The 27,080-nt window shown below is 36.0% G+C and overlaps 1 protein-coding gene across 4 annotated transcripts in view; it reads right to left on the bottom strand.

Annotated features, from left to right (window-relative positions):
• The window catches only part of mrtfbb (myocardin related transcription factor Bb), a 36,320-nt gene extending 14,435 nt beyond the window's left edge, over positions 1–21,885 (bottom strand). For 2 of the 4 annotated variants that reach the window (XM_026254410.1, XM_026254407.1), the window contains exons 1-3: positions 21,745–21,885; positions 11,750–11,812; positions 6,849–7,070 (exon numbers count right to left, since the gene is read on the bottom strand). In XM_026254410.1, coding sequence (XP_026110195.1) covers positions 6,849–7,002 — 154 coding nt within the window. In that variant the 5' untranslated portion in view covers positions 7,003–7,070; positions 11,750–11,812; positions 21,745–21,885. Of the gene's footprint in view, positions 1–2,008; positions 2,610–6,848; positions 7,071–11,749; positions 11,813–21,744 lie in introns of those variants that run through there. The other 2 variants (XM_026254408.1, XM_026254409.1) reach the window with 2 other exon arrangements.
• Between the last annotated feature and the right edge of the window lie 5,195 nt (positions 21,886–27,080).

Below are 27,080 nucleotides of genomic sequence, written 5' to 3' on the forward strand. Positions count from 1 at the left end.
TCGAGGTGATGTCATATGAACTCTTGGCTTGGATTTGCGGTCCATAAAAAGCAAAATGCAGGGTATTATGCTTTGGAAGAGGAGGCACTGGTGCATTAACGACAAAGAACATCAAAAAGACAAGCGAAAAGGTGAAATGCAGGCCGTTATGCACAGCCTACTACTTACACCGTCAATGTTATTTCACCAGCCTAACAAGACGGCTCGGTTTATACATTTCAAAACACACAAGCGTAGGCATGCTGGTTCAAGAGAATAACACCACTCCTCTGCAAAACATTTTTAAGAGGAGGTTGGCAGTTGATCGTGACAAATGGGACAGTGGAGTGTGGAATATGCCCAGAAGACCTGCGCTTCCACCCGTCATCAGCACTGGGAGCACAGAGCCCATCGGATTGGCTGCAGAATGAGGCCTAGCACACCCAGTTCTGCCGAAGTCCCGGGAGAGCGACCACTCTGTCTGACTCACCCCTGCTAAAATAAACCCAGCCGTTGTGAGAACAAGGCCTGGGAAACAGAAGAGTTTGGAAATGGCATTGGAGGAGGGGGTTGGGGGGGTATGGTGAACACATACATACGGTCTCACAGCTGAATAAAGAGTGGACGGACCGAAGGAGGGGACCGAGTGCCTCTACTAAACCCCCCCAAGAGCTTGGAACACTCTGTCCCAGATCGTGTTTTCCATTATTATCTGTGCCAGAAGGATCTTTGGTGGGTTTCAATATTAAAGTGGTTATCCATTACAAATCAAGATCCATGCCACCACCAAGCATTTTTTTTTTTTTTTTTTCAGAGCAATGGGCCCAATGAAGCTTGATGGAAGAGTAATACCATAATCATCTTCACATCAGTACGCTGGTACATGACATGCCTGCAGTCATCCCAGTGTTTGTTGAGCTGATGTCATTCCTGATGTTCTCTTCTGAACCCTGACTGACCTTTATCTGGCTGCAGGCCTCTCTCTCCAACTGTACAATCAACAAAAGGCAGCAGCTTAGATCCTTGTATGTCTCACTTCTTGAAAATCCTCTCAAGATTTGGTTTAAATCCAAAACCAAGCCTAAAGTTGTCACATTGTTTTTTTGGTGGTGGTTGAAATCAAATAGTTTCAATAGGAATAGGGTTTAAGTAAAATTTTGTCACTTACAGAACGTCGCTTGGTTTAAAAGTGACTTCCGTGTGAGCTTCATTGATGACAATAAACAATGGAACTTTTTTTTACCTCAAAATTTCGCTAATATGACCGTACCTTAACGCAACCAGACGCTATCGTAAATTAAATGAATGGGCTGTGTTATGGCTCCCGAGCCTATTAATGTTGACTTAACTGAAGAGGTTTAAGAAACACTCTGACATTGACCTGGACTGTGTTGACATTTTTGTAGCAAAAATATTTCAGCTGTATCTTCATGGGTGCTCGCAGAGCTCCAGAGGACTGTAGAGACTGTATGATAAACGAATACACCATTTGGTTTATGGTTCACCCATGGGAATCATCCCAATGACCAATAACTCACTTGAAACTATCACAAGTGAAACAGTATATTAGTAACAGTGCAGAAATATTTTCATGCAGTTGAAAGTCGTATTGTTAAGAAACCTGTGAAGAGGTGTTACTCCCTTAAGGCATTAAAAGCAGACAAACTTCCTGAACAGGCATGGTTAGCCAGCTAAATTAACTGAACGTTGAGGTAATGTTTGGGTGTGAGATTGAATGAAAACCTAGATATCAATACAAAACACACACACACACACACACACACACACACACGTATATAAAAAATGAAACCAACATTAGACAGCTGAAATAAATCCCTGTACCCTCACCATAACCAAACCTTTAGTCACTTTCTCATGACTTTTGATCACACATCTTCTCAACATCTGCTGCAGTAATAATTACCAGATGCCTCATTCGGTGTCCTTCACTCATGTTCGGCATCAACTTCCCCATTTTAATTCATGCTGACATGGAATTTTAAAAAGATTTCAAACTATTTGCATTTACCCCTGCAGACACTCAAGGTCTCCACTTCAAGGCAGGCCATGGAGCTGAGAGACGGACCGGAGAGCTGCTGTGTCTGGAGTCCCATGGATTGCTGTGGGAAATGAGGCCCGGGGCAAAACGGCGATATCTGGCAGGAAAATCCTCAGCGTGTTGTTTGATTCCAGACCGTTCTGACTGAAGTCTCTTCACCGGTTCTGTCTCTAGACTGCTTGTGTGAGTGTTTGTGGGTATGTAGCTCTCAGCGAGAGTCAGTGCTCTCTGCAGCACTTGAGCTCTGGCTCCGTCACTGACTGACAGGAGAGGTGGGACTACAGAGCTGCAGCTGTTAACCCTTAACAGCACTGAACACTAGGAAAAAACAGTAGTCCAAAAGCTAACTTAAACTTAGACAATAAAGAGGAAGCCAACACAAAACTATACGCATACAACCACAACTTCCCATAATTCTATTATACACTACTTCAGCTTTAGCAGAGAGTAAATTAATTTTGTACCTTGTTTTCCCTCTTGTAAACATGTTGTCATGGAACAAAAATGACAAAAACAACCAAGCAGCACCCCAGGAATATCTCTGTTTCACTCTGTCACTTAGTGTGGAAATAAACTACTCATATTCAGGGTTTACAGATGAGAGTAAACATTTCACTCTTCTCATTTGTATTTCAGCAATCCGCCTTTCTAATAAAGCACTATGTGTCTCATGGGGATTCGAGCTAAAAATGCCATTACATTTCTTATCTACATCCAGGGATGTTTCTTTCATAGTCGCTGGAGATTAATATTGCAGAGAGGGAAAGAAAATATTTAAACAAAGCCTATCTGAATCAGCTAAAGTGATTAAACACAATGGAACAGGAACGTCCCGGGGGAAGGGGAATAGGGAACGTAGTCCCAGGCCCACTGAGGTCCTGTAAGGTTTAGTCTATTAGGGTCATGCAAAACTACATATTTAGTGAGTGCGCTGTGTGGACAAATAATAGTTCCTAAACCATGTTGGAAGGTTACTTTGGAAATGTAATGGTTACAGATTAAAAGTTACCCTATTCAAAATATAATAAGTGATGTAACTATTTCAATTACTTTATTAAATCAATGCAACTGGTTATAATTTGATTACTTTTCTAAATTTCTAGTGGATGTTTTCAATTAATCATTTTCAAACATCTAAATCAGGCAGGGTTAACCTTGTATAAATTAACCTTGGTACAGTGCACTTATTGTGTACATGCATGCTTTTACTTATTTATTTAAAAATACCTATATTTATTTACACTGTTGACCCATCCCTTACAACTTAGCTCACCCTTTAACCTCCCCATACCCCCAAACCTGTGCCTAACCTTTCCACCAGCAGCAGCAGAAGTGAAGTGTTTTGCAAAATGAGGAAGTCATGGCCTAGTGGTTATAGAGTTTTACTCCTAACCCTAAGGTTGTGGGTTTGAGTCTCGGGTCGGCAATGCCACGACTGAGGTGCCCTTGAGCAAGGCACTGAATCCATTTACGCCGCAGCATAAATGATGATTCACGGTGTGTGTGTGTGTGTGTGTGTGTGTGTGTGCGTGCGTGCACTTTGGATGGGTTAAATGCAGAGCACAAATTTGATGTAAGTACATATTAGTTAAGGCCATCTTATATAAAGTGTGACCTAAATAATTTATCAAGTTTCAGGTCACCAGACTTTCAAAGTGTTTACATACTATGCATTCCTATTTTTAAATACATCTAAACAGAGTGGATCAGAACGCAAGGGTCCTGAGACACTTTTAACCCCATTAAAAATGTTTCTTTACTTTATCACTTATGATATTTGATATGTTTGAAATGCATGATCCTAAAGTGAGTTATATCATTATTAACTTGGCATGCTATCTGAAAAACAGAACCCTTAAGGGGACGCTCAAAAATTTAAACGTTCGATAAATTATATAAAAAAATGCAATGCGAAAGCCAAAAGCATCCATCTAAATGTGTACGGTTGCAGTGTTTGTGTTCTACAGGCAATTAGTTTAAAAGCTCAACTTTTATTCACTTTATCACAGTGTAAATCTAATCATAAAGTGTAAATCTAATAAATCTAATATATATATATATATATATATATATATATATAAAACCCACTAAATTTAGATTTGTTTGTCTTGGCCGATATTGTGACACATTGTGTCCAACCATAACAATATATTTTAGCAATAACCCATCCAATAGAGTCTCATGTGAACTCACTGGACAAACAGATACAACCAAAGATAACATTTACATTTATCAGACACTTTTATCCAGAGCGACTTACAGTGCATTCAAACTAACCATTTTTTTTTTTTTTTTTTACCTAACGTGTTCTTTGGGAATCGAACCCACAACCTTTTTGCGCTGCTAACACAATGCTCTACCACTGAGCCACAGGAACACTTAGTATGAACACAATCCATTTTCACTAAGTTGTAATGAGAGTATGCTAAGACTCATATCTCAATATAATATAGCGTTTATGTCTCCAGATAAGTTGTGGGAACATAGTCATAAATGTTTCAGTAGGGGAATTTGTGAGGATGGTGACGCTGAGTTTCACTAGGCGGGTGGGTTGAAAAGAGGAAGGATGGGTACGGTCTGTCCTTCAGTCGGAGCAGGAACAGATCATGTTGATTCAGACCAGTACAACAAACCCTCTATGAGTTCATAATATCTTTAGGCAGCAGCGAGCAGGAATCAATTACAAGAAAATACAAGAAAAGAGTGTTCCTTTAAAGGTATTTAATAGGGCGGTAATTCTGATAAATGGCATTTACTCAAACTCATAACTTAGTATCTCGAAGCTGATAAAAAGCAGAAATGATGCCTTGTATTAGGATTTACTGCGAGTCTCTTTCAAGTTTATCAGCAAATGCTGAATGTTATAAGGTGGTCTGTTGCACATTATGTTCTCATGAAATATACCTTGTACCAGGGCTGTAACCACATGACACTGAGACATGACACAAATGTTGTAGCATACAGTACAAGCAAGCACTTGATTAAAACAACTCAAGACATTTGCAAAAGTCAGGAAATAAACAGGGTAATTCTGAGGTCGTGTTAAATATTGAAGTGTCTAAATGAGTCACAGTTTCATGTCTATTTCAATGCAACAGCCCTGAGAAACTGCCTATTGACATGAAGAATGAGATGAAGATAGTTATGTAGTGGGGTCAGAAATGCACACATGCCCTGGTGGGGTCTCTGTTTACTTCCCTTCTGCACTAAATTACCCAGCAGCCCGAGGACACACTGACATTTTCAAGGGCAATGATGTCCATAGGGAGTGTGATATGAACATTTCTTGCGGTCGGAGAGATGTAGCTCGGAAAAGTTCAGTGCCACTCCACCCACAGGACCATCCCTTTAGTGCCGTCTCATTAGGGTCCATGTACCACTAAAATATTTCCAGGATTAAACTTTGGACAGGATTGTGAAAGCCAACATCAGAGTGACTCAAAGAATTCAACATCACTTTTTAAAATGGCCAAAAGTAAACAGAACCAACTACGCACCCTCATGTCATTACAAACTATTTGGACTGACTTTCTTCCTTGGAGCGCAAAAAGAGGAATTTTGAACAATGCCTGGTTGCTGTTTTCTATAAAACAATTAATGGGGACTTGATTGAACCAAATCATTTGGTTTTTTGAAATGATAGATGGAGTCACAGAAAAGAACAAAAGGACTCAATAGAACGATTTGTTCATGAATCAAACTATTGCTATTTCTCTCATGAAGGCACTAGGAGAATGTTGCATGGAGCGCTTTTTATTTTACATAATGTGAACCCGAAAGACCCGGTCCTCATTCACATAGATTGCCATCAAACTGGTTAAATAATAGGGACTTTTCTAATTAATAATTGTATGTCATAATTGGAAATTCATAAATTTCGTTTTCATTGTAATTGGGGTAACTGGGTAACCGTTTACCGTAAACGCTGCAAGTATCATGTTTTCAGGCAATAAATTAAACCTGTCATAGTAAAATTCTTTGACAATAAGCGGACTCTTGATATTTTTATATAGTTTGTCCACTTCATGTGCAGGAAATAGACACTGACACATTCAAACGTGTCATCTGAGAACTAATTACTGTAAATATCCATTTTTCAGCCTTACAAAACTGAAGATGAATTATTATTATTTTTCTTTTTTGGATGAATATTTGACTGGTGAAATTATGGTCAAACACTACACAAAATAGTAAAGAATTCAAACATTCACCATTTATCTGTTACCAGCCATAGCATGAAAACAATGATCAGCTTATCGCTATGGTCCATAATGTTATGTTACTGTATTTTTTATTTCTTTGCATTACTTTAAGATATCCTACAAAAAAAAAAAAAAAACACCTTTTGTGTTCCACAAAGAAACAGAAAGTCATAGAGCTCTGGAACATAATGAGGTTGTATAAAGAATAAAATAATGCTTATTTCTGAATGATGAACTGTTCCTTTAAATTACAGCCAAACGAAAACCATAACACGACTGCAAGCCTAAGAATCCTCTATATCTGAGGTTTTAGGCAACCATATTTGACGCAAAATCTATCACATTATCTTAGCAGTCGTGCTCCCCAACATGAGCCAAGAACACTTTGGAAAAGAATTAAAGGGAACACTTAAGACATGATTACATGTTGGCATTCACAAGCAATTCCTGTGTAATTCCCCACGACTTACCGCAAACAAATTTCTCAATCTTCTGGCAGGCCTTATTTTCTCAGTGTCAAACAGGGCGGTAGTTTAACGGATGAGGAGGAAATAGGAGCTCAGGAGCAGAGTTATGGCCTACAGCCCTGACCAAATGGGCTCACTCACCGTTCTTGCGCTCTTTAATGGGTGGAAGACTCTGAGTGGGCTGCAGAGACAATTCCTCCAAGTCATGGGTCACTGCTTCGCTCCGTGGGCTTGGCACCAGCCCGCCCAGTGCGCCCGAGTCACCCTCCACTCCCAAACTCTCCTGGGGCTCCATATTTTCTCAGGGGGAGAGGCAAGGGTCTCTCCGAGGGAACCTACCACAGCGGTACAGATGACTACACTCTGCCAGAAAAACAAAAAGAAAAAACAAAAGGGATTCAAGTGTTTTGCAGCCCTTGTAAACATTAGAAAGCCCTAATGGAGCTTAAAGTTGTTGTTGTTGGGGTGTGGTGGCAAAACTAATTTACTAGTATGTGGTTGATTGCTAATAAACTTTAAATGGGCCAGACATGTGTCTCAGAGGTTAATGTATCCATTTGTATCACATTGCTGAGATCCAAGATACATTGTGTTATAAACTGGTGATGGTAAACTTAAAAATAAGCTCTTGATTGGAATCTGACCAGCCAATCTCCCAACCTTGAACTATCCACTCCCATGCATTTAATCAAGTAAGTTTGATGGTCCCCCCAGTTAACCTATAAAAGAAAGCTCTTAAATCCTTATGGCTGATGTTTAAAAGTGCAAGTTGTATAAGTCTTGTTGTGGCTCCAATCCAAGACAAGTTATATGGGAGTATATCCAGGCAGCACGTTTGGCCCAGCTGTTTAATGTGTTATTCTGATGGATGCTTTACATCTCGGTACACAGAAAGGCCACTTAGGACAGCTTTGTCTGTAATATCTGCTCAATCTAATTTTGCAGTGTACTGCGCTTGGGAATATATGTAACCACATTTCATGGTTCAGACATGGAGATTTATAAAGCAAATATTTAAATGACCACAGGGCTCCATAAAGTTCAAGACATGTACAAGTCAATGTCACACTGTAAATTTATGATCAACATATCAGGAATGCCTGTATGTCTATGCTAAAAGTCATGCAGACTAGTGATGCATAGCATTCACTTACCCTATAGTTAGGCTTAATACCTAAAAACTAAAATGTATTTTGACCTACCTTGTGTTTATAATTTCAAAGTCTATTAAAACTAAGAAAAAGTTCATGAAAGAAAAAGCTGCTTCAAAGAAACTTTATTTGTATCAGAACTAGAGGTGGGCATAGATACATTTTTTTATCTTGATTAATCTCACTGTGATCTTGAAATTAATCTAGATTAATAAAGATTAAAATGGCTCATTCGAATTGTGCCGACGGCATTCAGGATATGAGTGTTACCCAAATAAAATTGACAAACAGTAAGTCTTTGAGAAGGGGGTTATATGGTGCATTAGAAATGTACATCTCCTGCTTCCAAAATGCATCACAAACTGCTTGAAAAAGCTGTAAACTAATTCCACATTGCACAAGCGGGGACCCGGTGAAGGTTGTACCAGTGGGCCCTGTTTGAAAATGTCTAATTTGTATGTTCGTTTATTTTTATTTATTTGTGCTATTTACACAATGTTTAAGGTTTTTTCAAGTTTGTAGGTGTCAAGGTACAGAAACTAAATAATTAAATGTAAAAAAGCACTGGATAGTCTTCAATGTAAAAATGAAATATACAATGAAACCTACATTTATTCAGACACCTTCAACATTTCTCACATTATTACAGTTTTGCTATATATATATATATATATATATATATATATATATATATATATATATATATATATATATATATATATATATATATATATATATATATATATATATATATATATCAAAAAATATATCTGGTGTCTGAATAATTTTTGGTTTGACTGTTAAAACTACAAAGTAGTCAAGAGCAGTGAGTGATTTTCATTTTCATTTTCTTGGATTAACATTACAGCAGCCAGTCGCTAAATTAGGCGCTGTCACTTTAAGAGACGATGAACGCATCCAATATAATACACATCCCATTTTTCCTCAACTGTTTACTTTCACTTAAGAAATAACTGACAGTTTTTTCGAGCATAATTTCCAAGGTGGATATTTTGACATATTTTGTATATATTTGTCGGCACTAGAGCAAAAATAATCAAATTCGATGTTCAAGTGTTTTGATCAAAACACTTGAAAACGCTTATTTTTAGCGTCTCGAGACGCCTTTCTCTGCGTGAGTCCTGAACACCAGAACACCGCGAGTACTGAATCGGGCTTTTTCACATCTTGTTGTTTGTTTCACACTGCGATTTGTATTTGTTCGTTCCGGTGCAGGAGTGACTTTGAGGAGAACTTCGCAGAAGAGAGCTCGGTTCAGTGTCGCTGTCCATTAGGCTGGCCTCAACCAGTCGGTTTTATAAAATATATCAAGGTGAAAGTCATCATAGCTCGCTTAGTATAGACCCAGCTCCCAACCCAACTTTGAGAATAGATTAACGGCGATATTTTTTTTATCGCCCGATAAGAGTCTCGCGTTAACGCAGCACGTTAAAGGCGATAACGGCCCACCGCTAATAAGAACTGATACGTCTTAATTACATTATTTTTAGCATTTCAAAAAATACAAAGTTATAAAAAAATAACTAGCAAACACTTGAATGTAAATTTTCACAATTCAGTGGCTCCAAAAATGATTTGGACTCTGAAACAACACTTAAATACACAAACAGACAAAATAAATGATGTAAGTGTTATATATTTGTACATGATGTATGCGCCATATTACCTGAAAATATGTAACAAAGACAGAATTCTGTCCATATGAAGTTCAATTAATAGATAAGAATGGTTCCAAAAATGTAAAGCTAATTTGTAATGAAGCGCTATCATTATTTGTCTCCATATGCCATTTCTTAGTTAGAAATTTTTAATGCAATGAAAAAAAAAAAAAAAAAAAACTTATTGTAGGGGTTTACAAATATTACAAGTAGAAATACAGAAATTCAAACCTTTTGGCTATTTTATCAAATATATCTTAACAATGAATTTAAAAATCTTACATTTAAATTCATAGGCTCTTCTACTGAAAGGGAGAAGACAAAGATGCTTCTCTTTGGAATGCTATAAAATAAATTCGATATGCATGATGTCTGCTCAGAGTGCACAGTCTGCTCTCTTTCCAGAAGGATGAGAACTAAAGAGGCAGCGTAAGACTGATGGGATGTGGAGCTATAGGTGTGCTTCTGTCTAAGACTAATCCTGCACTTGGCTGTTCTATCCATCCATGTCAAGCTGAAGACAAACTGGAGTTTGGCAAAACCACAGCATCTGCTTATTCTACCCTGACTGAGTCTGTTAGGGTTGCTTCACAGAGTTTTTAGTCTCAGTGGAAGGATGGAGATTTGCCTATGAGCAATGTGATGGACTGAAAAAATAAAATAAATAAAAGTATGACCGAGAGATTGTTTTGTTGTGAGAGAAGACTCTTGCTTCACATATGTTTCTGAAAACACCCACCACCTTCTCATGGTGGTGCTCTTCTCTCTGGAGGCTTCAGTTCAGCAATGCTGAGAACAAGCACAGGCGCATCCCTACGGGTGCGTGCTTTTGTTCTGAAGCCATGAGTCTCACGACAGCCAGTGAGCGATTACGGGTTGGCGTGGCTTTCACACAAGTGTTCAAAACATCCTCCACCCACTGTTCGGTTATCTAGAAAAGTCTAGTTTCTATAACAGTCACCATAAATAAAAAGCTCTTGTGACGCTATTACAATGTGATGTGGAGCACTTGAGTGGTGCGGTGTATAAAACAAAACCAGGGTAAAATAACATTTGGCACAGTTATTATTACTTTTTTGCCTGCCATAAAAACTTGTTATATAGTTTCTATACTACAGTTTTACATATACACATATAAACCAAAAATTATTCTGACACCAGATATAAAATATATAATTTTTTTATATATTTTATTTTATTTTTTACTAGTGAATGCAGGACACTATAATTAACTTTTAAGTGAGGATAGCAAAATAAAAGTAAACTGTGACAGATTATACCCCAAAATTCTTCATACAGTGGATTACCAGTAAAACTGACAAAAATCTGGGACACTTTGACCTGACTATGCTTTGCTTAAGTGTTTTATTTTTTTCTTTAATTGCTAATTTGATCTTTTAACACCACAAAATGAACAAAATTGTGCATTGCTTGGTAATTTGTTGACCTACAGTAAATTGGTATTATCTAATTGTGTACTTTCATTTAACAGCTGACAGCTATTCTGCCTTATTCATTACAGACCTTTCTATCAAAGTTATCTGACATTAAGATTAATTTGTTCTAACACAGTTTAACTTGTCATAGTTTATTACCATTTACTAAACTATAGTGTATAATCTGATAATGTGAGAAATGTTAAAGGTGTCTGAATAAATTTTCGTTTGACTGTATAAACACACGTACTGTATGTGTATTATTTTGCCAATGTAAGCTATATATATATATATATATATATATATATATATATATATATATATATATATATATATATATATATATATATATATACACACACACACACACACACACACACACACACACACACACACACACACACACACTTCTAAAAATATTTGTAAATAAACAATATACACATTCATGAAAATAGTTGAATTTATAAATTTTTAATATAAACAGAAAAATTAAATAAATGAATAAAAAAAAAGTGTTTTTTGTATAATACAAAGCCTCATGCAACAATCATGCAATAATCATAAAAATCGATCCCCATTAAATTTACAACTCTAATTTTAATCCTAACTGCCCATTCAAATGATTAAATACTTTCTGGATGAAATCTACAAAATCATTTGTAGACCAAAGAAAACCGGTTTATGTTATTAAAAAGATCTACAAGTAGCTCATATAAAAAAAAAAACAACTCTGGAACAATACCTTTAATTCTAATCTGTCCTAGCAGACGATTTACCTGTCAAAAGAGAGGATGCTTTGAGCCACAGCGCTCCTTACAAAGATCACTAGGTCATGGTGCCTGTGAAACAGAAAAGCAATATTCTGTCATTAGATGAAACAGAACAACAGCAGGTTGAAGCTACATAAATCTTCCTACCAGCAGTTTTCTACAGGTGAAAGCAAAACACTGTACCTCATCCAGCTGCACAGCAGCATGTGAAGAAGAGGGCAAGGAAAGGGAAGGGTGGTTTGCATCTAATCAATGCAGTTGCTGTGGAAACGCTAGTGTTCCTGTGTGCTGATTAATAGCTAAACAATAGGAGGACAGATATTTATGGATGTGTGCCACTCCACAGAAGAAGAGACCATCAAGAGATATGGAAAACAAGCTTATGAGAGTCCGCACTCAAGCCTCAAACACAGCCTCCGCAAACAAGGACATTAATATTCATTAAAGCACAAGACAAACATTCAGCTGCTGCTGCTTTCCATGGCACATCTGAAATTCTGTGATTACTTTTTATCATTGCTCCAGTCTTCAGTGTCACATGAACCTTCACAAATCATTCTAATATGATGATTTGCTGCTCAGAAAACATTTATTATCATCAATGTGGAAAACCGTTTTACTTCTTAATAGTCTGTGGGAACGGTTATAACATTTTTCCAGTATTCTTTGATGAACAGAAAGTTCAAAGATTGGAAATAGAAATCTTCTATAACAATTGTAATTTTTTAACATATTTACTAAAGGTTTTGATCAATTTAATGCATCTTTGCTATTTTTGATTTCTTTGATGAATCCATTGAAAAAATATCCTAAATATGTGGACTTAAGGACTTCATTCTTGTTGAGTTCACAACCACATTCAATGGAAAGCAGAGAAAGCGGATTAAGTGACTCGGTGAACACTGTGATCCTGCTATCTTGTGCAAATTAAAAACAACAGGTTGATGAATGTCTTAACTCTTCCAGACACACAAGATCCGATGACTTGACTAAGCCTTGGCTGGCTTTCTTGTCTACTCGGATTCCCTGCTCTCAATCTTATTCATCTGAGTTTAAAGACTTTCGGCTGTTTTCTCGCTAAGGATCAGCGGTAAGCCCCTCTCAGTGACACCATGACAATTCATCTTTATCCAGCACAATTTCAAAACCTCAAACAGAATTACATGTATTATTTTGAAGTGGAAATTTGGGCCAAATGGGGACATCACTGTACCGCTGTCTGCCAGTAAACTCAATGGTCGGTTCATTGGATTATTTGAGCTGGGATGGATTTTCACTCCACCTAGAATAGGAAGTGAAGATGTGCATGACAGAACTCAGTGTAAACAACTTCTCTCTCCATACAGGGGGAGATTGTGGCTAAACTTTAACTAATATAAATCACACATCATAATAGACTTAACAAAACATTAATTTTGCAATGAAAGCTGGAAAAAATGGGATTGCCAATGGGAGTGAAGAGTTGTTGGAGATCTACTGAAAATGTGCAAATTATAGGACACAAATGCAACTAATTTCCATAATGACCAATGCAATCTACCAAAAAGAGCACAAATTAAGGCCCTATGAAATCCATTTAATCTTTTTTCCAAATTCCTTTTTTTTTCTAGAATCTCTTTTTAACCTGTTAACTGTCACTCACGTTTTTGAAGATAGACATGAACCAAAATTTTTATAATTCATGACTGAAAAATTTTGTAACATGATTTTGATGTACCATTTACATGGTAATGCAATGTCTGATTTTAAAATTGGTTTTGAAGGATGAATTTTGAGATTTTATGTTTTCAAGTGATATATAGCTTCTGATGATTTCTAAAATGTGATAGAGAAAAAGGCAACGAGGAAGTCTTTTTTTTAAACAAAGGTCATAGCTCCTTTTGTAATGTAGATTTCTGAGGGTGTACTCTTGTCATAAATTAATCTATTACTTTTCCTACATAATTTTTAACAAAAAAATTTGGTAAAATATATATTTGGGAGTCTTAGACCTTTCCAACGATATATAGTTTGTCAAGATTAGATTAGATTTGATTGTAATATAGTATAGTCAACGTAGGCGTCCCGTATACGGGACGGGGTGACAATTAACAGGTTAAAGGTTAAATACATTTTAAACATCAAAAAGCATGTTTAATTAATTGAAATCATGAATCTTACCATATTAAACAGCTGTTTATTCATTTTTGGCCCTATGAAATGTTTTCTTTCCTCTCTCAAATTCAACCTTAGTTTAACCAAATTTAGTTTTCCATGAATTTTCTGGATTTCATTAAATATCAATACCAAAAGCATCTCTAATTAATTGATTGTATATATATATATATATATATATATATATATATATATATAGTGTAATTTATTATTATTATTTATTTTTTTCTGAAAAGATTCAAACTACATTTTTTACATTTTTCTGTGAAATAAATTCTGGTAAATATACATTTCTGGTGAATATTCCTTTAAAAGTAATATTTTACTAAATATAATAATTGTATTATAAGTAGTAGCACTATCATTACATTAAGTAATATTTCTGTCACAGTTTCTTCAAGTTAAACCAATTCTTTTGTTTGACGGGTTGCTGTGAAGACCTTGTATGACTTTGCATGAGATTTGTTGATTGTTTTATTCTAAAGAAAATGGTAAAATGCTCATAAAGAGACAAGTCTATATCGCATTTTGATTTAAGTGCACCGACCTACCATTGATGAATCAACCCAAAATTTGCAAATTCCATGACATTCTGCATTATACGGTAAATAAGGTTTTTATGACTGGATTCCACGATTCCGTCCGTGTTTTCCGCATCGCAGAAATCATAAGGCCCTAAATAATTATGCAAATACCAGAAAATTACGAACCAAGTGCATAATTAGAGTGCACAATTTATTTTAATCAAAATTGCTAATTACACATCGAGAAGCTACGGAGGCAGACACAGGAAAAAGATATTGGATTCTTTACATGGGTAAATTAAGGAATTATACTTATAATATATATATATATTGTTACTTGTTCATTATGGTTTCAGTATTTTATTCGCAAGAACAAAATACTGACGAAATGCGCTCTGTAGAGCAGTATGTCCATTTAGGGCTACTGTAGAAACATGGCGATGGGAAATAGCAACTTCTATGTAAGGGGACCTGCAGTGTATGTAGACAGAAATTGCTCATTCTAAGTCAATAAAACATAATGGTCCATTATGAAAGATCTTCATACACCTCTGAAAATGTGTGTATATTATACTGCATTTCTGTCAATAGATCCTCCTAATTATTACACACTGCACCTTTAAATATTCTTTTACCATAAATTTAGCGTCTGAAAGGGAAACTCCAACAAATGCATATGCAGCCACAAAAATAACTATGTCCGTGCTTTTTTATTGCCAATTGTTCACTTGATGTTTTTCGTAAATCCTGTCACAAGTTTTTAATGCCAAAAGAAGGTTTGCGCTGGTGCAAGTTGTTGATAAATCTAGCCCTAGGCATCATAGACTCAACAACATATGTAAATGTTTTTAGAGAAAAACATAACACACTAAACAGCGGAGTATCACAAACTAGATATTCAAGTTGTTCAGAACATAACAACGCCCCACAGAACCCTGCGCCTTGTTGCAAATGAAAACAATGCATGTCCTCAAACAGGCTCAAAATATTCTCTAATAGATTATCTCTGGATAAAATCAAAGCCTATATATATATATATATATATATATATATATATATATATATATATATATATATATATATATATATATATATATATATATATATATATATATATATATATAAAAGTCCATCATAAACTACATAATTTCTTGTGTAATCCGTCAGTGCCGACCGGCCAAAATCCTTACACTGCTTCTGGCTTTTGGGAACTAGAGTCTACTCAAATCAGGGCAAAAATTGTGTAGTGTATTCCAGCCTGAAGTCTCTTAACAGAGATTGCTATGTTGAATGGAAAAAATCCTAGGTGTGTTTCTCAATTTTGTTTATTAAAAAAAAGTTAACAGTTGGTCTGTAAAGTCCAAACACCAATCAAAGTGGCGTTTGGCGGGACACATTATGGCCGTATTACCGCATTACTACTAAACAATGAGAAGTTCTCTTCACACAAACACTGAATGACTCACCCACAGTAAACTGTAGGGGGTCAGCTGTGCTGCTAAATATAGCTGTGAGACCAGCCAGAATAAGCAACAGAAATAAAAAAGAAACCCCTCCAACGCTTTTCCATGTGTGCAGGGAGAACGCAGGCATCAGGATTCAGCACAAAGAAAACACTGCGAGAGCCACTCAAGTGAGGAAAGGAAAAAGAAGGGGGAAAATTCCTTTACCATTCCCAAAAATTATCCCACATTTTTAACTTTCCCAGAAAGCCAGATAATTCCCAAGGGGTTGTTTCTGAGCACAGCGCACATGGCCTTTCCCCTCCTACTTCCCCTCACGCCATTGGCCCATAAACCAGAAATCAAAATGGCTTGCTGTCAACCACTCTGCATTTGATGGGGTTAATTTGATACAATTTAAAGTCAAATCACCAAAAGATGAAGATTTACTTAACAGCGATGCTTATCAAGGATTTAATGCAATTTAAAAGCTGACTCTCTGGTTCCTACATCCCCATACGGTTACTTTTCAGAATCTACTTGCTATTTTTTATAATATGATTCAACCCAATTAGTAAGACATGCAGTTACTGTATGTTTTTATTAGATTTCCCTGAAACTACATTAGCACAATATGCATCTTTTCCAGAACAGCAGATGTTTGGCAGTCTGATTCATGGTAGCTTAGCATTTTCATCAAGCAACAATGTGGCAAACAATGACATAAACTTGTTGATCATTTCGAACAATGGCCAGAGTGATGAAATAAGTGGTTTCATGGTGTTCTTTTTGGGTAAACAAACATATCAACACCAGACATCAGCACTCAGCACATCAGCACAGTTACTCCAAAAAAAAAAAAAAAAAACCCTGGAACAATAACAGCTGGGTCAACGACAAAATAGAGTTTTCAAGATATATAATGAGAAAAATATTGTGCCTATCTCTATTCATGTGGTTTTGAAAACCTTTTTATATTTAATTTTCATATTGTTCACATAAATACATTTTACATTTTCAACAAATGTTTAACAAGACAGTTACATGACTGTAATGCGGTATAACTATAAAGTAACCAGATATGTATAATATTCTCTTAATGAGTAATGGGCGTAACATTCAGTAAACCAATCAGAGTGTCCTCTCCTATTCCCTTTAAAGGGTTAGTTCACCGAAAAATGAAAATTATGTCATTAATGACTCACCCTCATGTCGTTCCAAACCCATAAGACCTCCATTTATCTTTGGAACACAGTTTAAGATATTTTAGATTTAGTCCGAGAGCTTTCTGTCCCACCACTGAAAGTGTGTGTACGGTATACTGTCCATGTCCAGAAAGGTAAGAAAAACATCATCAAAGTAGTCCATGTGACATCAGAGGGTCAGTTAGAATTTTTTGAAGCATCGAAAATAAATTTTGGTCCAAAAATAGCAAAAACTACAACTTTATTCAGCATTGTCTTCTCTTCAGTGTCTGTTGTGAGAGAGAGTTCAAAACACTGTAGTTTTGTGATTTCTGGTTTGCGAACGAATCCCTCGATGTAATCAGACCTTCTTGAACCAGTTCACCAAATCGAACGGAATCATTTAAAATGGTTCGCAACTCCAATAAGCATTAATCCACAAATGACTTAAGCCATTAACTTTTTTAATGTGGCTGATACTCCCTCTGAGTTCACACAAACCTATATCCCGGAGTAATTCATTTACTCAAACAGTACACTGACTGAACTGCTGTGAAGAGAGACCTCAAGATGAAAACCGAGCCGAGCCAGATAATGAACAAACAATTGACTAGTTTTTGGGTGAATATTCCTTTAAGAGCGAGATGCGCTAGCGCCATGGCGGATCACTATTTACATGGCGGAATTTGTGGACAGAAAAGCTGAATGCTTCTCAAGCTGAGAAACCAATCTGCTCATGTGCAAAGTTAAAGCACGTGAGCAGATCATCTACGGGACAAGCAGGAATCCACCCAAGCTTCCCGAGGTGAAGAAGTCAGTAAATATATATATGTGTGTATTGGCATGATTGTTCAATGAATTAGCCGATTTCATTCATCATTATAAGTAGTAATAGGCTGAATTGCAAATAATTCTAATACACGCAATGACTATCCATCATTACATTTTTTTATTTATGTAGCCTACACAATAATATTCTTTTACACTGTAATCCTTTTGTTTTTAATATTTGGCATGTTTGTGTGATGCACATCCCTGTATCCCTGTGTAATAAGTCAAGCACTGGACCCACCCAGAGGCGCATTTTTTACCAACACGCTCTTTAAATAACTAAAAAATATTGCGCCATTGACTTTAGACCAGGATTGAGTTGGTCTATGGCACAATTTGTTTTCAGCTCCTTAAAATAGCAATGCGCCTGAACACACACGTTTTTAGACCAGCACTCCCATGGGCGCACAAATGGGTGCAAATGCATTTGCTAATTAAACGACGTGGCGCTGGACGGGAAAATGCTAAAGGTGCCGGACTGAAACTAGCAAACACACTTGTGCTGTGCCTTGTGTCGCATTGCACACTGGGTGTATGATAGGGCCCTTTATTTTCAAAAAAATATTTTTTAAAGGAATAGTTCACCCAAAAATTAAAATCTGCCTAAAATTGACTCACCCTCAGACCATCCAAGATGTGGATGAGTTTGTTTCTTCATTAGAACTGATTTGGAGAAATTAACATTACTTCATTAACAGTGGCTTGAAATTAAAAACGCCTCAATGGCAGATTTGTTTCCTACAAACATGCATCTTTTCATTTCACGCCGTATTAATTGATGGACTCTAGTCATGTGGATTACATGTGGATTATTGTGTTTTTCTCAGCTGTTTGGACTCAAGAGGATCCATTGGTGAGCAAGTGACGTAATGCCAAATGTTTCCAAAGTCATCTACATCTTGGATGGCCTGAGGGCAAGCACATTTTCATTTCATTTTCGGATTACCTAGTGCTCTAAATAAGAGAAAATAAAATAATAATCATATATCATTATTTGTTGGGGAGTCACACCACATAACATTTTCTAACCTGAACCTTGTAATGCAATAAAATCATCAGATAATTTAAGAGACTTCTTGTCTTAGACATTGAATCTAGAGGGAACTATTATGATGCCATTTCCTGTTTAACGTCACCCCCACCCCTGCCATGTTTGTGCATTGAGTTGCACCAAATGACTTTGATTTGGCAGACAAAATATGATATTTCTTAACAATACATGCCGACTACTAAATGTTCCCATTCAGTATTATATTAAAGGAGATGGTTCAGAGAGAACAGATATACGAGGAAAACAGGCGCAACCCAACAAGTCATTTTGCGCAATCTTATCAGAACGCATCCCACACAAGTTCGGTGACCATATGAGAAGCTTAAATTTTGGTTGGCAGTGCACACGTACTAATTACGTCGACGGCGTTTGATCTAAGGACACCTGAGCTTGGATATGAATCTGGTTCATCAGCATCAAAGCCTGTGAGGTCGCATCACATGACATCGCAGTGGAATGTTATTGTGTCATGTGATCGGGGGGGCATCCATTTGAAATACGAACTAAAAAAAGCCAGTAACATGTTTAGTTAAACAGAACAGTGATATCTACTTCTGCAATGATCTCATTCTTATTTGTGAACTTTAACTTTCCAAACTACAGTTCTAATGCACAAAATAACATTTACCCGATGATAACCGGTAATGATAACAAGCTTGAGGCCGCAAACTTTAAGTCAAACAGGCGACGCAGCAGACCAAGAAAACAATATCCAGACCACCAGGGACACATCATGCTTACATGCTTTCAAGTCCAGCTGTAGTCTAAAGGTCCTGTCTGAACTGTAGACATGTGGACATTGACCAGATGATGGAAGGTAGTATCAAAACACTGCCTGCTGTTTTACACAAAGTAAAATAATACCTTTAAATTGATTCACAGGCAGAGAACAGTCCTCACCATTCATCTATTCTGCACACGCTGTTTGACGAAGGACACATGTATGTGAAGTATGCGGTGGCGAACTGACACCTGCGGTGGGTAAGATCCAGCCTGTCATCAATAAAGAATGCTTTATTTTTCAAGTCAATGTCCACAGCATGAGCTATATTTAGGCGAGGAAAGACTATGTAGCTCAGAGAATAATATTTGATCACTAGAGATTAAAAACAAGAATGTGAGCCGAGAAGCCGTGAAAATAAGTTTGATGCATTTGATGCTATGCAGGCTAACTGGCATGGATAAACAATTAAAAACACATGGCTGTGCCATTTAAGAGCTGCTTGCAAATATTATTCTTAAAACATAACACACATTCACTATTTCGACAACTCCGTCTGGTTTGCCTGACATATTTCCATTAATATGACAAGCTTAAATAAATATCAATAAAAACAATCTGGTTCGTCCAGTCCTGGGTGGCTGTCATGCCCTTCTTGACTACAATGACGGCAACTAGACAGAAACACAATAACAGTATTACTGTAAGTGTACAATGATACCGTAGCTCAAAATGGCAATCTATTAAACTGAATTTAGTGAATATTAATGTATTCAATATTGCAAGAAAAGGTGGTCTGCTGTCCATACCATATTTAGGCATAAAGCTGTGCTAATTAATGATTTTCAACCAGCAGTCGGGAGTAATTGGTCAGGCCTGTGGCAGTAAACACTGGGAGTGTTTTAGGCACCACACCTGAAGCTAAAGGTCGATGCCTCGCATACGCACCCATAATGCCAATAGTGTGTGCATGGCATACTTAACAACATTTTAATGAACTCTCAAGACTGTTTCACTTGTTTATGTAACAAATACTCGACTCAAAACGCACTCTGTGACCTCACACCTGTTGAATTGGAGTGATGCACACAATTTATTAATTCTGCGAATGCATTTATCTTAAATGAGCTATTTCAATTTACTGTCCTTACAAATTATTTGTGTTTTATTCTTGAATTAAACCAGTGTATGATACATGCATGTAAGCAATCAAAATGTAATTTAAGTACACACAAACATACACACACACACACACACACAGAGAACATATATTTTAGACAAACAAATACTTTTTTGTTTGCGATTAATATATAAAGTTTTTGTTTGTATAAAATATGCATGTTCTGTGTGTATGTATGTATGCATGTATGTATGTGTGTGTTTACACACACACACACACACACACACACACACACACACACATACATACACAGACACACATACAGTATATATTTAGAAAATATTTACATTTACATGTCTATGTTTAGATTCATAAAATGTATATTATAAATGTATACATTTTATATATAAACATAACATATACATGTCTGATATACATGCATGTGTGTGTGTGGATTTATATGTACATAATAATTATGCACAGCACACATACGTAATTAAAAAAAAACATATTTTGGATATATATATATATATATATATATATATATATATATATATATATAAATATATATATATACATACACACACATACATACATACATACATACATATACACACACACACACACACACACAAACAAACAGTAATAAGACGGGATGACGTCATCTGAACTTTCTATAACCGTGAACTGACGCCACTATTATGAATGTAATAGTGCTTTATAAATATTCCCTAAAATGACTATAAAAAGGTCTGAAAGTTAGACACTGTTCTGAGAATATCAGGGAAATAATCCGTCCTTCAGTTAGATAAGAGAGTTCAGTTTGTAACTCATTGTTCTGAATTATCGCGCAGGTATTTTATATCTAAAGTGTCACTTGCAGCGTATCATAATGACTGGAGTGTCATTCACTCCATCATGCGTGCGACATTACATCTTATAGATACACAAATAAAACTTTATAAATACCTTACCGCTTGTTTGGCTCCCAATTTAAACGTGTTTCCTTTGATGACACATGTAGAATACAACAGAATTGCGACAGGGCATTTATTTTCTTTCTTTACTGGAGTAGCAGTTGTTGCTGCTGGTAAAGATGGCCGCTCTTATTGTGCTTAGCCGGTGATGTAATGAAGTTGTGTTAACCCTTCACAACACAACACTTCCGAAGTCATCTGACACCACAGCAACGTTCAACGCACGCAATCACGAAGTTGAAAGGAAACAAAGTAATATAGTTATTAACATAAAATCTTATTCTGAAAGATAAACGTAAACAACAGTCTGCGCAGCAATGCACATAATGCCCAGCGACGTAAATACTAAGTAAATACTTTACTAAGGATATATGTTCTCTCTCTCTCTCTCTCTCTGATGCTCACGCTTATGCAATTTAGTCAAATCATGTTAAATCTATGTGCTGAACATATCTTAATGCTGATTTTTATAGAAGTAGGCTATTATATTAAAATATATTTATAGAAAGATGTTCTGGAGTGAAGTAGTTTTATAATGTCATTGGTGTGCTGCTGAGAGATTCTTAAATATCAGTCACAGACCCTGATGTGAACCCTTGTCCAACTTCTGAATGTCTGTCACCAGTCCAATTGGGCTCTTATAATAAACAGTCAAAATTACATAACGAAAACTAAAATAATGAACTAAGATAAGTATGAATAATAACAATAATACATTTTTGTGTAACACTGCCATCTGGTGTGCTTTCAAAGTCAGTTCATGCCCAACTTGCAGTGATCATAACATGAACATATCTTAATATAATAACAGGAACATCTCTGGAGGAACTGATACAGCTGGAAGCAAAACATTCACAAAACTACATTCAAGCTGTTTGTTGAAACCGAATTCTTAAAAAAAAAAAAAAAAACATAACTCTGTGTGCTTCCACAAGGTTGTTGCAGTTCAGAATCATAATAAAATAACAACATGAAACTGCACAGTATAGAAGAGTGCACACATGAATAGTCAAAATAGGCTTATTTTAGCAAAATGCTATTACTGTAGGCTACATACTGTATTTGGGTAGTCAATGCGTGTTCATGGACTTTTATATTATAAGGTCAACATATTATTCATAAAAATCATTCTGAAGTAATTAGCAAATTGCTGTTAAAAAATAATTTTCGATCATGTCAATGATACAAAAGGTACTGCTGTGGAACCTTTTCAAATCTTAATAACATGAAACATTTATGAACTTTGTACACATTAGGTACAAATACATACTTTTAGGTATATTTCACTTCAGGGGTAAATAAAAGATATACCTTTCAAAAGGGTACTGTCCCAGAGATTGATTTTGTCATTTGATAATTTATCCGTCTGAGAGTTAGGATAGTGCACCCAAAAGTGAAAATTCTGTCGTAATTTACTCACTCTTGTCTTTCCAAACCTGTATGTCCACCTTTCTTCTGTGGAACACAGAAACTAATATTTTGAAGAAGCCTAACAGTGTTCCAACTGACTTCTGTAGTAATTTATTTTCTTTTTCCCTTTTGGCCATTTCATGGAAGTCAATTTGAATTGAAACGGTTTAATTACCAACATTCTTCAAAATATCTTCATACAGGTTTGGAATTAAGAGTGAGAAAATTATAAAAGAATCTTATTTTTTTGGGTGGTCTGTCCTTAAGATCCTTAATAGAAACAGGTAAAGGCAAAGAGGCACACCAAGGTATTTTATCTTAAGAATAATTCACACGATTTATGATTACATCAGGAAGAGAGTAAATGCATGTGATCTGTGATTGCTTATTGTGTTCCGGTGTTTATGGTGTTGAACTGTCTGTGGCCTCAAACATGAGGCAAGTTATGAACCCAGCAGTTCATTTCTTGAAAGTTTACAATATAATACTCAAGTTAAAGTACAGCTCTTGATTTACCCCAAAACTTCAGGATCACACCACCTTATGAAACTTTGGGAGGGTCCTTATGTTTCAACAGCCATTTAGAAAGTAGTAGAGATCATATGCAAACCAAACCAGAGCCAACATGACAACAAACTTGAGTAACATGGTGTGATTCATAAGGTTGCTCTTTTCCCCTCTCTTTCTGTTTCTCCTGCTTCCGTTTCTCATGTCTATGCCCACATAGTAGGTTCAGGATGATCATGTCCCACATTGCCCACACTTCCCCCGTGGATGGAGGTGTGAGGCTTAATCACGGCCCAGAATAGTGTGTGGTTTGGGGAAGGGGGGAGGCAGGCTGGATGCCAGCCGTATCTCTGAAAGTGCTGGCGTGAGATGTGACTCATTGCAGTGCCGTGTGTCTTTTTACGTTGTGCTTCACACGCAGTGAGATGATGGGCAGGATGGAGCCCCAGCTGCCTGAGAGACTTTGGAGCACTGTCCACTGATTATTCATTTAGTTTACAATCTAATAATCTAACGGTCAGTTAGTGTATCAGTGATCATGTGTGATTATAGCCAATTATATTATAGCCCAACTCTATAAAAATGAGCTTTCGAAGTTGTGCATAAAACATGATTAATAGATGATAAAGTAGAAATAGACTGAAGCATGACGCGTGAGTGCTGTTCTTTAAAATGATACTTGCTTACTTAGGCACCATTTGGTGTTGAAGTATGGTGGTGTGAAGACTGAGCCTGTCATTTCAAACACCTGCTCTAAGGCTTTCTTTTCTGGGAGACAGTTTGTGTCCAGTCAGAGACTAAAGAAAGAAAAATCGAGAAACACTTGAGATGGCCTTTCTTCGGATGGTCAGAATGGTTGAATCTGGTTGTATTTGTTTGTTTTTTTAAAGAAAGAATGCTTTTAAATCAATACTTTTGTTCATCAAGTATGTATGAAATTGATTAAAATAAGGTTAAAAAAGATTCTTTTGAACGTTTCATTTATGCCCAAAAAGCATCATGGTTTCAAACAAAAGAGATCGAAGACTGGAGCAATGATGGTGAAAATTTCCAGGAATAGATTACATTCAAATAGACAACTTATAATATTTCACAATATGAAAGCATTTGTTTGAAATTACAGTCCATGTTAAACTGACAGACATGCCTGGATAATAAAGAAATAATAAGCCTACTATTCAACATTGATATCAGTTATAAATTACTCTTACTATTTAGGAAATCATGTTTAATAATAATTTGAACTACCATTGCTTCCAGATATTATAACTTGCAAAAGTCTTTCCCATAAGAATGACCGCGCACTTAATGTAGCTCTTGTGCAGCAGCAGAGGGCAGTATAGTATTTTTGTTTGGTCTCACGAGCTACTTTTTTTTTTTGGACGTTATTCAAATTGTATATTCTGTTTTGATCCCATAAACCAGAGCGAAATGATTTCTCAAGGAAAACTGCGCCTCGCTGTTGAAGAGCCTGGGGGAAATCAAAAGGAGAGCGTCGAGGCCAAATTTCAGCAAATACCGAGAGAATTACAAACTTTAGATTTCACTTGTTGGTCACGTCTTGCTCAAAACAAAGCATAAGTGGCAAATTATTCAAATTAATCTGTCAAATTAATGTTTTTGACTGAATAAAGAGAGTCACAGATTATCTTCATTATAATGCATGTCACCGTGATGACATTCACACATTTATTCTACTTTATACATTAATCTGAGATCAAATGATCCGTTAAGTGAATTTCTAGACAGTGTTCTCCTTAAAATACTGACAATGGCCCTCGTTTCTAATGGTAAAATAAATCTAACTGAGCAGTAAGCACACACACACACACACACACACACACACAAAGACTCAGGTTAATTATGAAATGTTTATTGATGGGAAAGCATATGCTGTCTGACCGCATCAGAAAGTGAGTATGTGGGAGGTTTGGGGAGCTTTATTTGGTGTGTAATGAAACCCTTCTCAATGGATGGATGCTGAAAGCTGAACATCTGCATCTAATTAGCGCCCCTCCAATGATGACGCGGGAACCTCGCCGTTTATAGCTGAAGGTTCACGGTCCTTATACATTGCAGTATAAGAAGTCCTGCCAGGCCTCAGAATTCACGCCACATCCTGCAAACGGCCATAAGGACATCTCATGTTGGAGAGAAAATGTCGCAATGTTAATTGGCATGCAGAATGATACATGTGTATCCATCATGTCAACCAGACCAGAGGGTCTGACCTTGAACATTCGTCAAGCGAGAGCAGAAATATGACCCAACCTCTGGGCTGAAAAGTTGGGTTAATGGTGATTTATTAAAGCTCAGAACATAGAACATGAAGTGACTTCACAAGCGTTAGTTAGGTTAGTCGTCACTACCCAAGAAGAAGAATTCACTTAAAAATTAAACTTATTTTATTTATATTTGTATGTACTATATTCCCATCTATTTCACATTTAGGTACAAATAGTAATGAAAGGGATGGATTCATGGGTGGATTGACAGTAGATTGAAATTTTAGTTAGTTCCATATTAATTCAGAAAACTATAAAGCACATCAGTCATTCAGTAAGTTAAAGTTTCAACTTTTATTTGTTATATACAAGAATGTACAGTGAAATGCTTTTTGTAAGGCTTAGGCAGTCTACAGCAGTAGAAGAATAACAACAGAAATAAATAATAAAGGGGCAAGCAAGAAAGAAGTTTAAGTAACAGAAATGTAGAATCATTTATTTACAACACATTCACCAAACAATACAATACAATACAATATAAAACAATAACAATTAAAAAAAGGGGAAAAAAAGACTGAATATAAAATTTACTACTTTCATAATTTTTCATATACATTTCAGTTATTTTTTTATTTTTTATTTTGTAGACTATTTATATAAGTGTAAATAAAGAGCTTTGTGGGAAAAAAATCATGGAAAAATAACTGCAGGGAATAATGTAGTTAAAGATAGCTAATTAATATGTAATAACTTTTTTAAAAATTTTGAATATACATTTATATAAATTTTAATTCATTAATTATTTCTTTAATTTTTTTTTACAGTATGAAAATTGAGTCAGCCCCACACATTACCATTCAAAAGTTTGGGGTTGGTAAGATTATTTAATGTTTTTGAAAAAAGTCTGTTAAGCTTACCAAGGCAACATTTATTTAATTAAAAAATATATATATATATATTTAAATAAGTACAGTAAAACATTAAAAATGTCAGTACAATTTAAATGAACTGTTTTCTCTTAAAAAAAAAAAGAAAATAAAAATAAAAAACAAATGTAATTTATTCCTGTGGTGGTATAGCTGAATTTTCAGCATCATTATTCCCGTCTTCAGAGTCACATTATCCTTCAGAAAGCATTCTAAATATATGTTTTTTCACTTTTGTTCAGGTGTACACATCCTTGCTGGATAT

This window comes from Carassius auratus, chromosome 5 (genome assembly GCF_003368295.1).
Source record: "Carassius auratus strain Wakin chromosome 5, ASM336829v1, whole genome shotgun sequence".
NCBI lineage: Eukaryota > Metazoa > Chordata > Actinopteri > Cypriniformes > Cyprinidae > Carassius > Carassius auratus.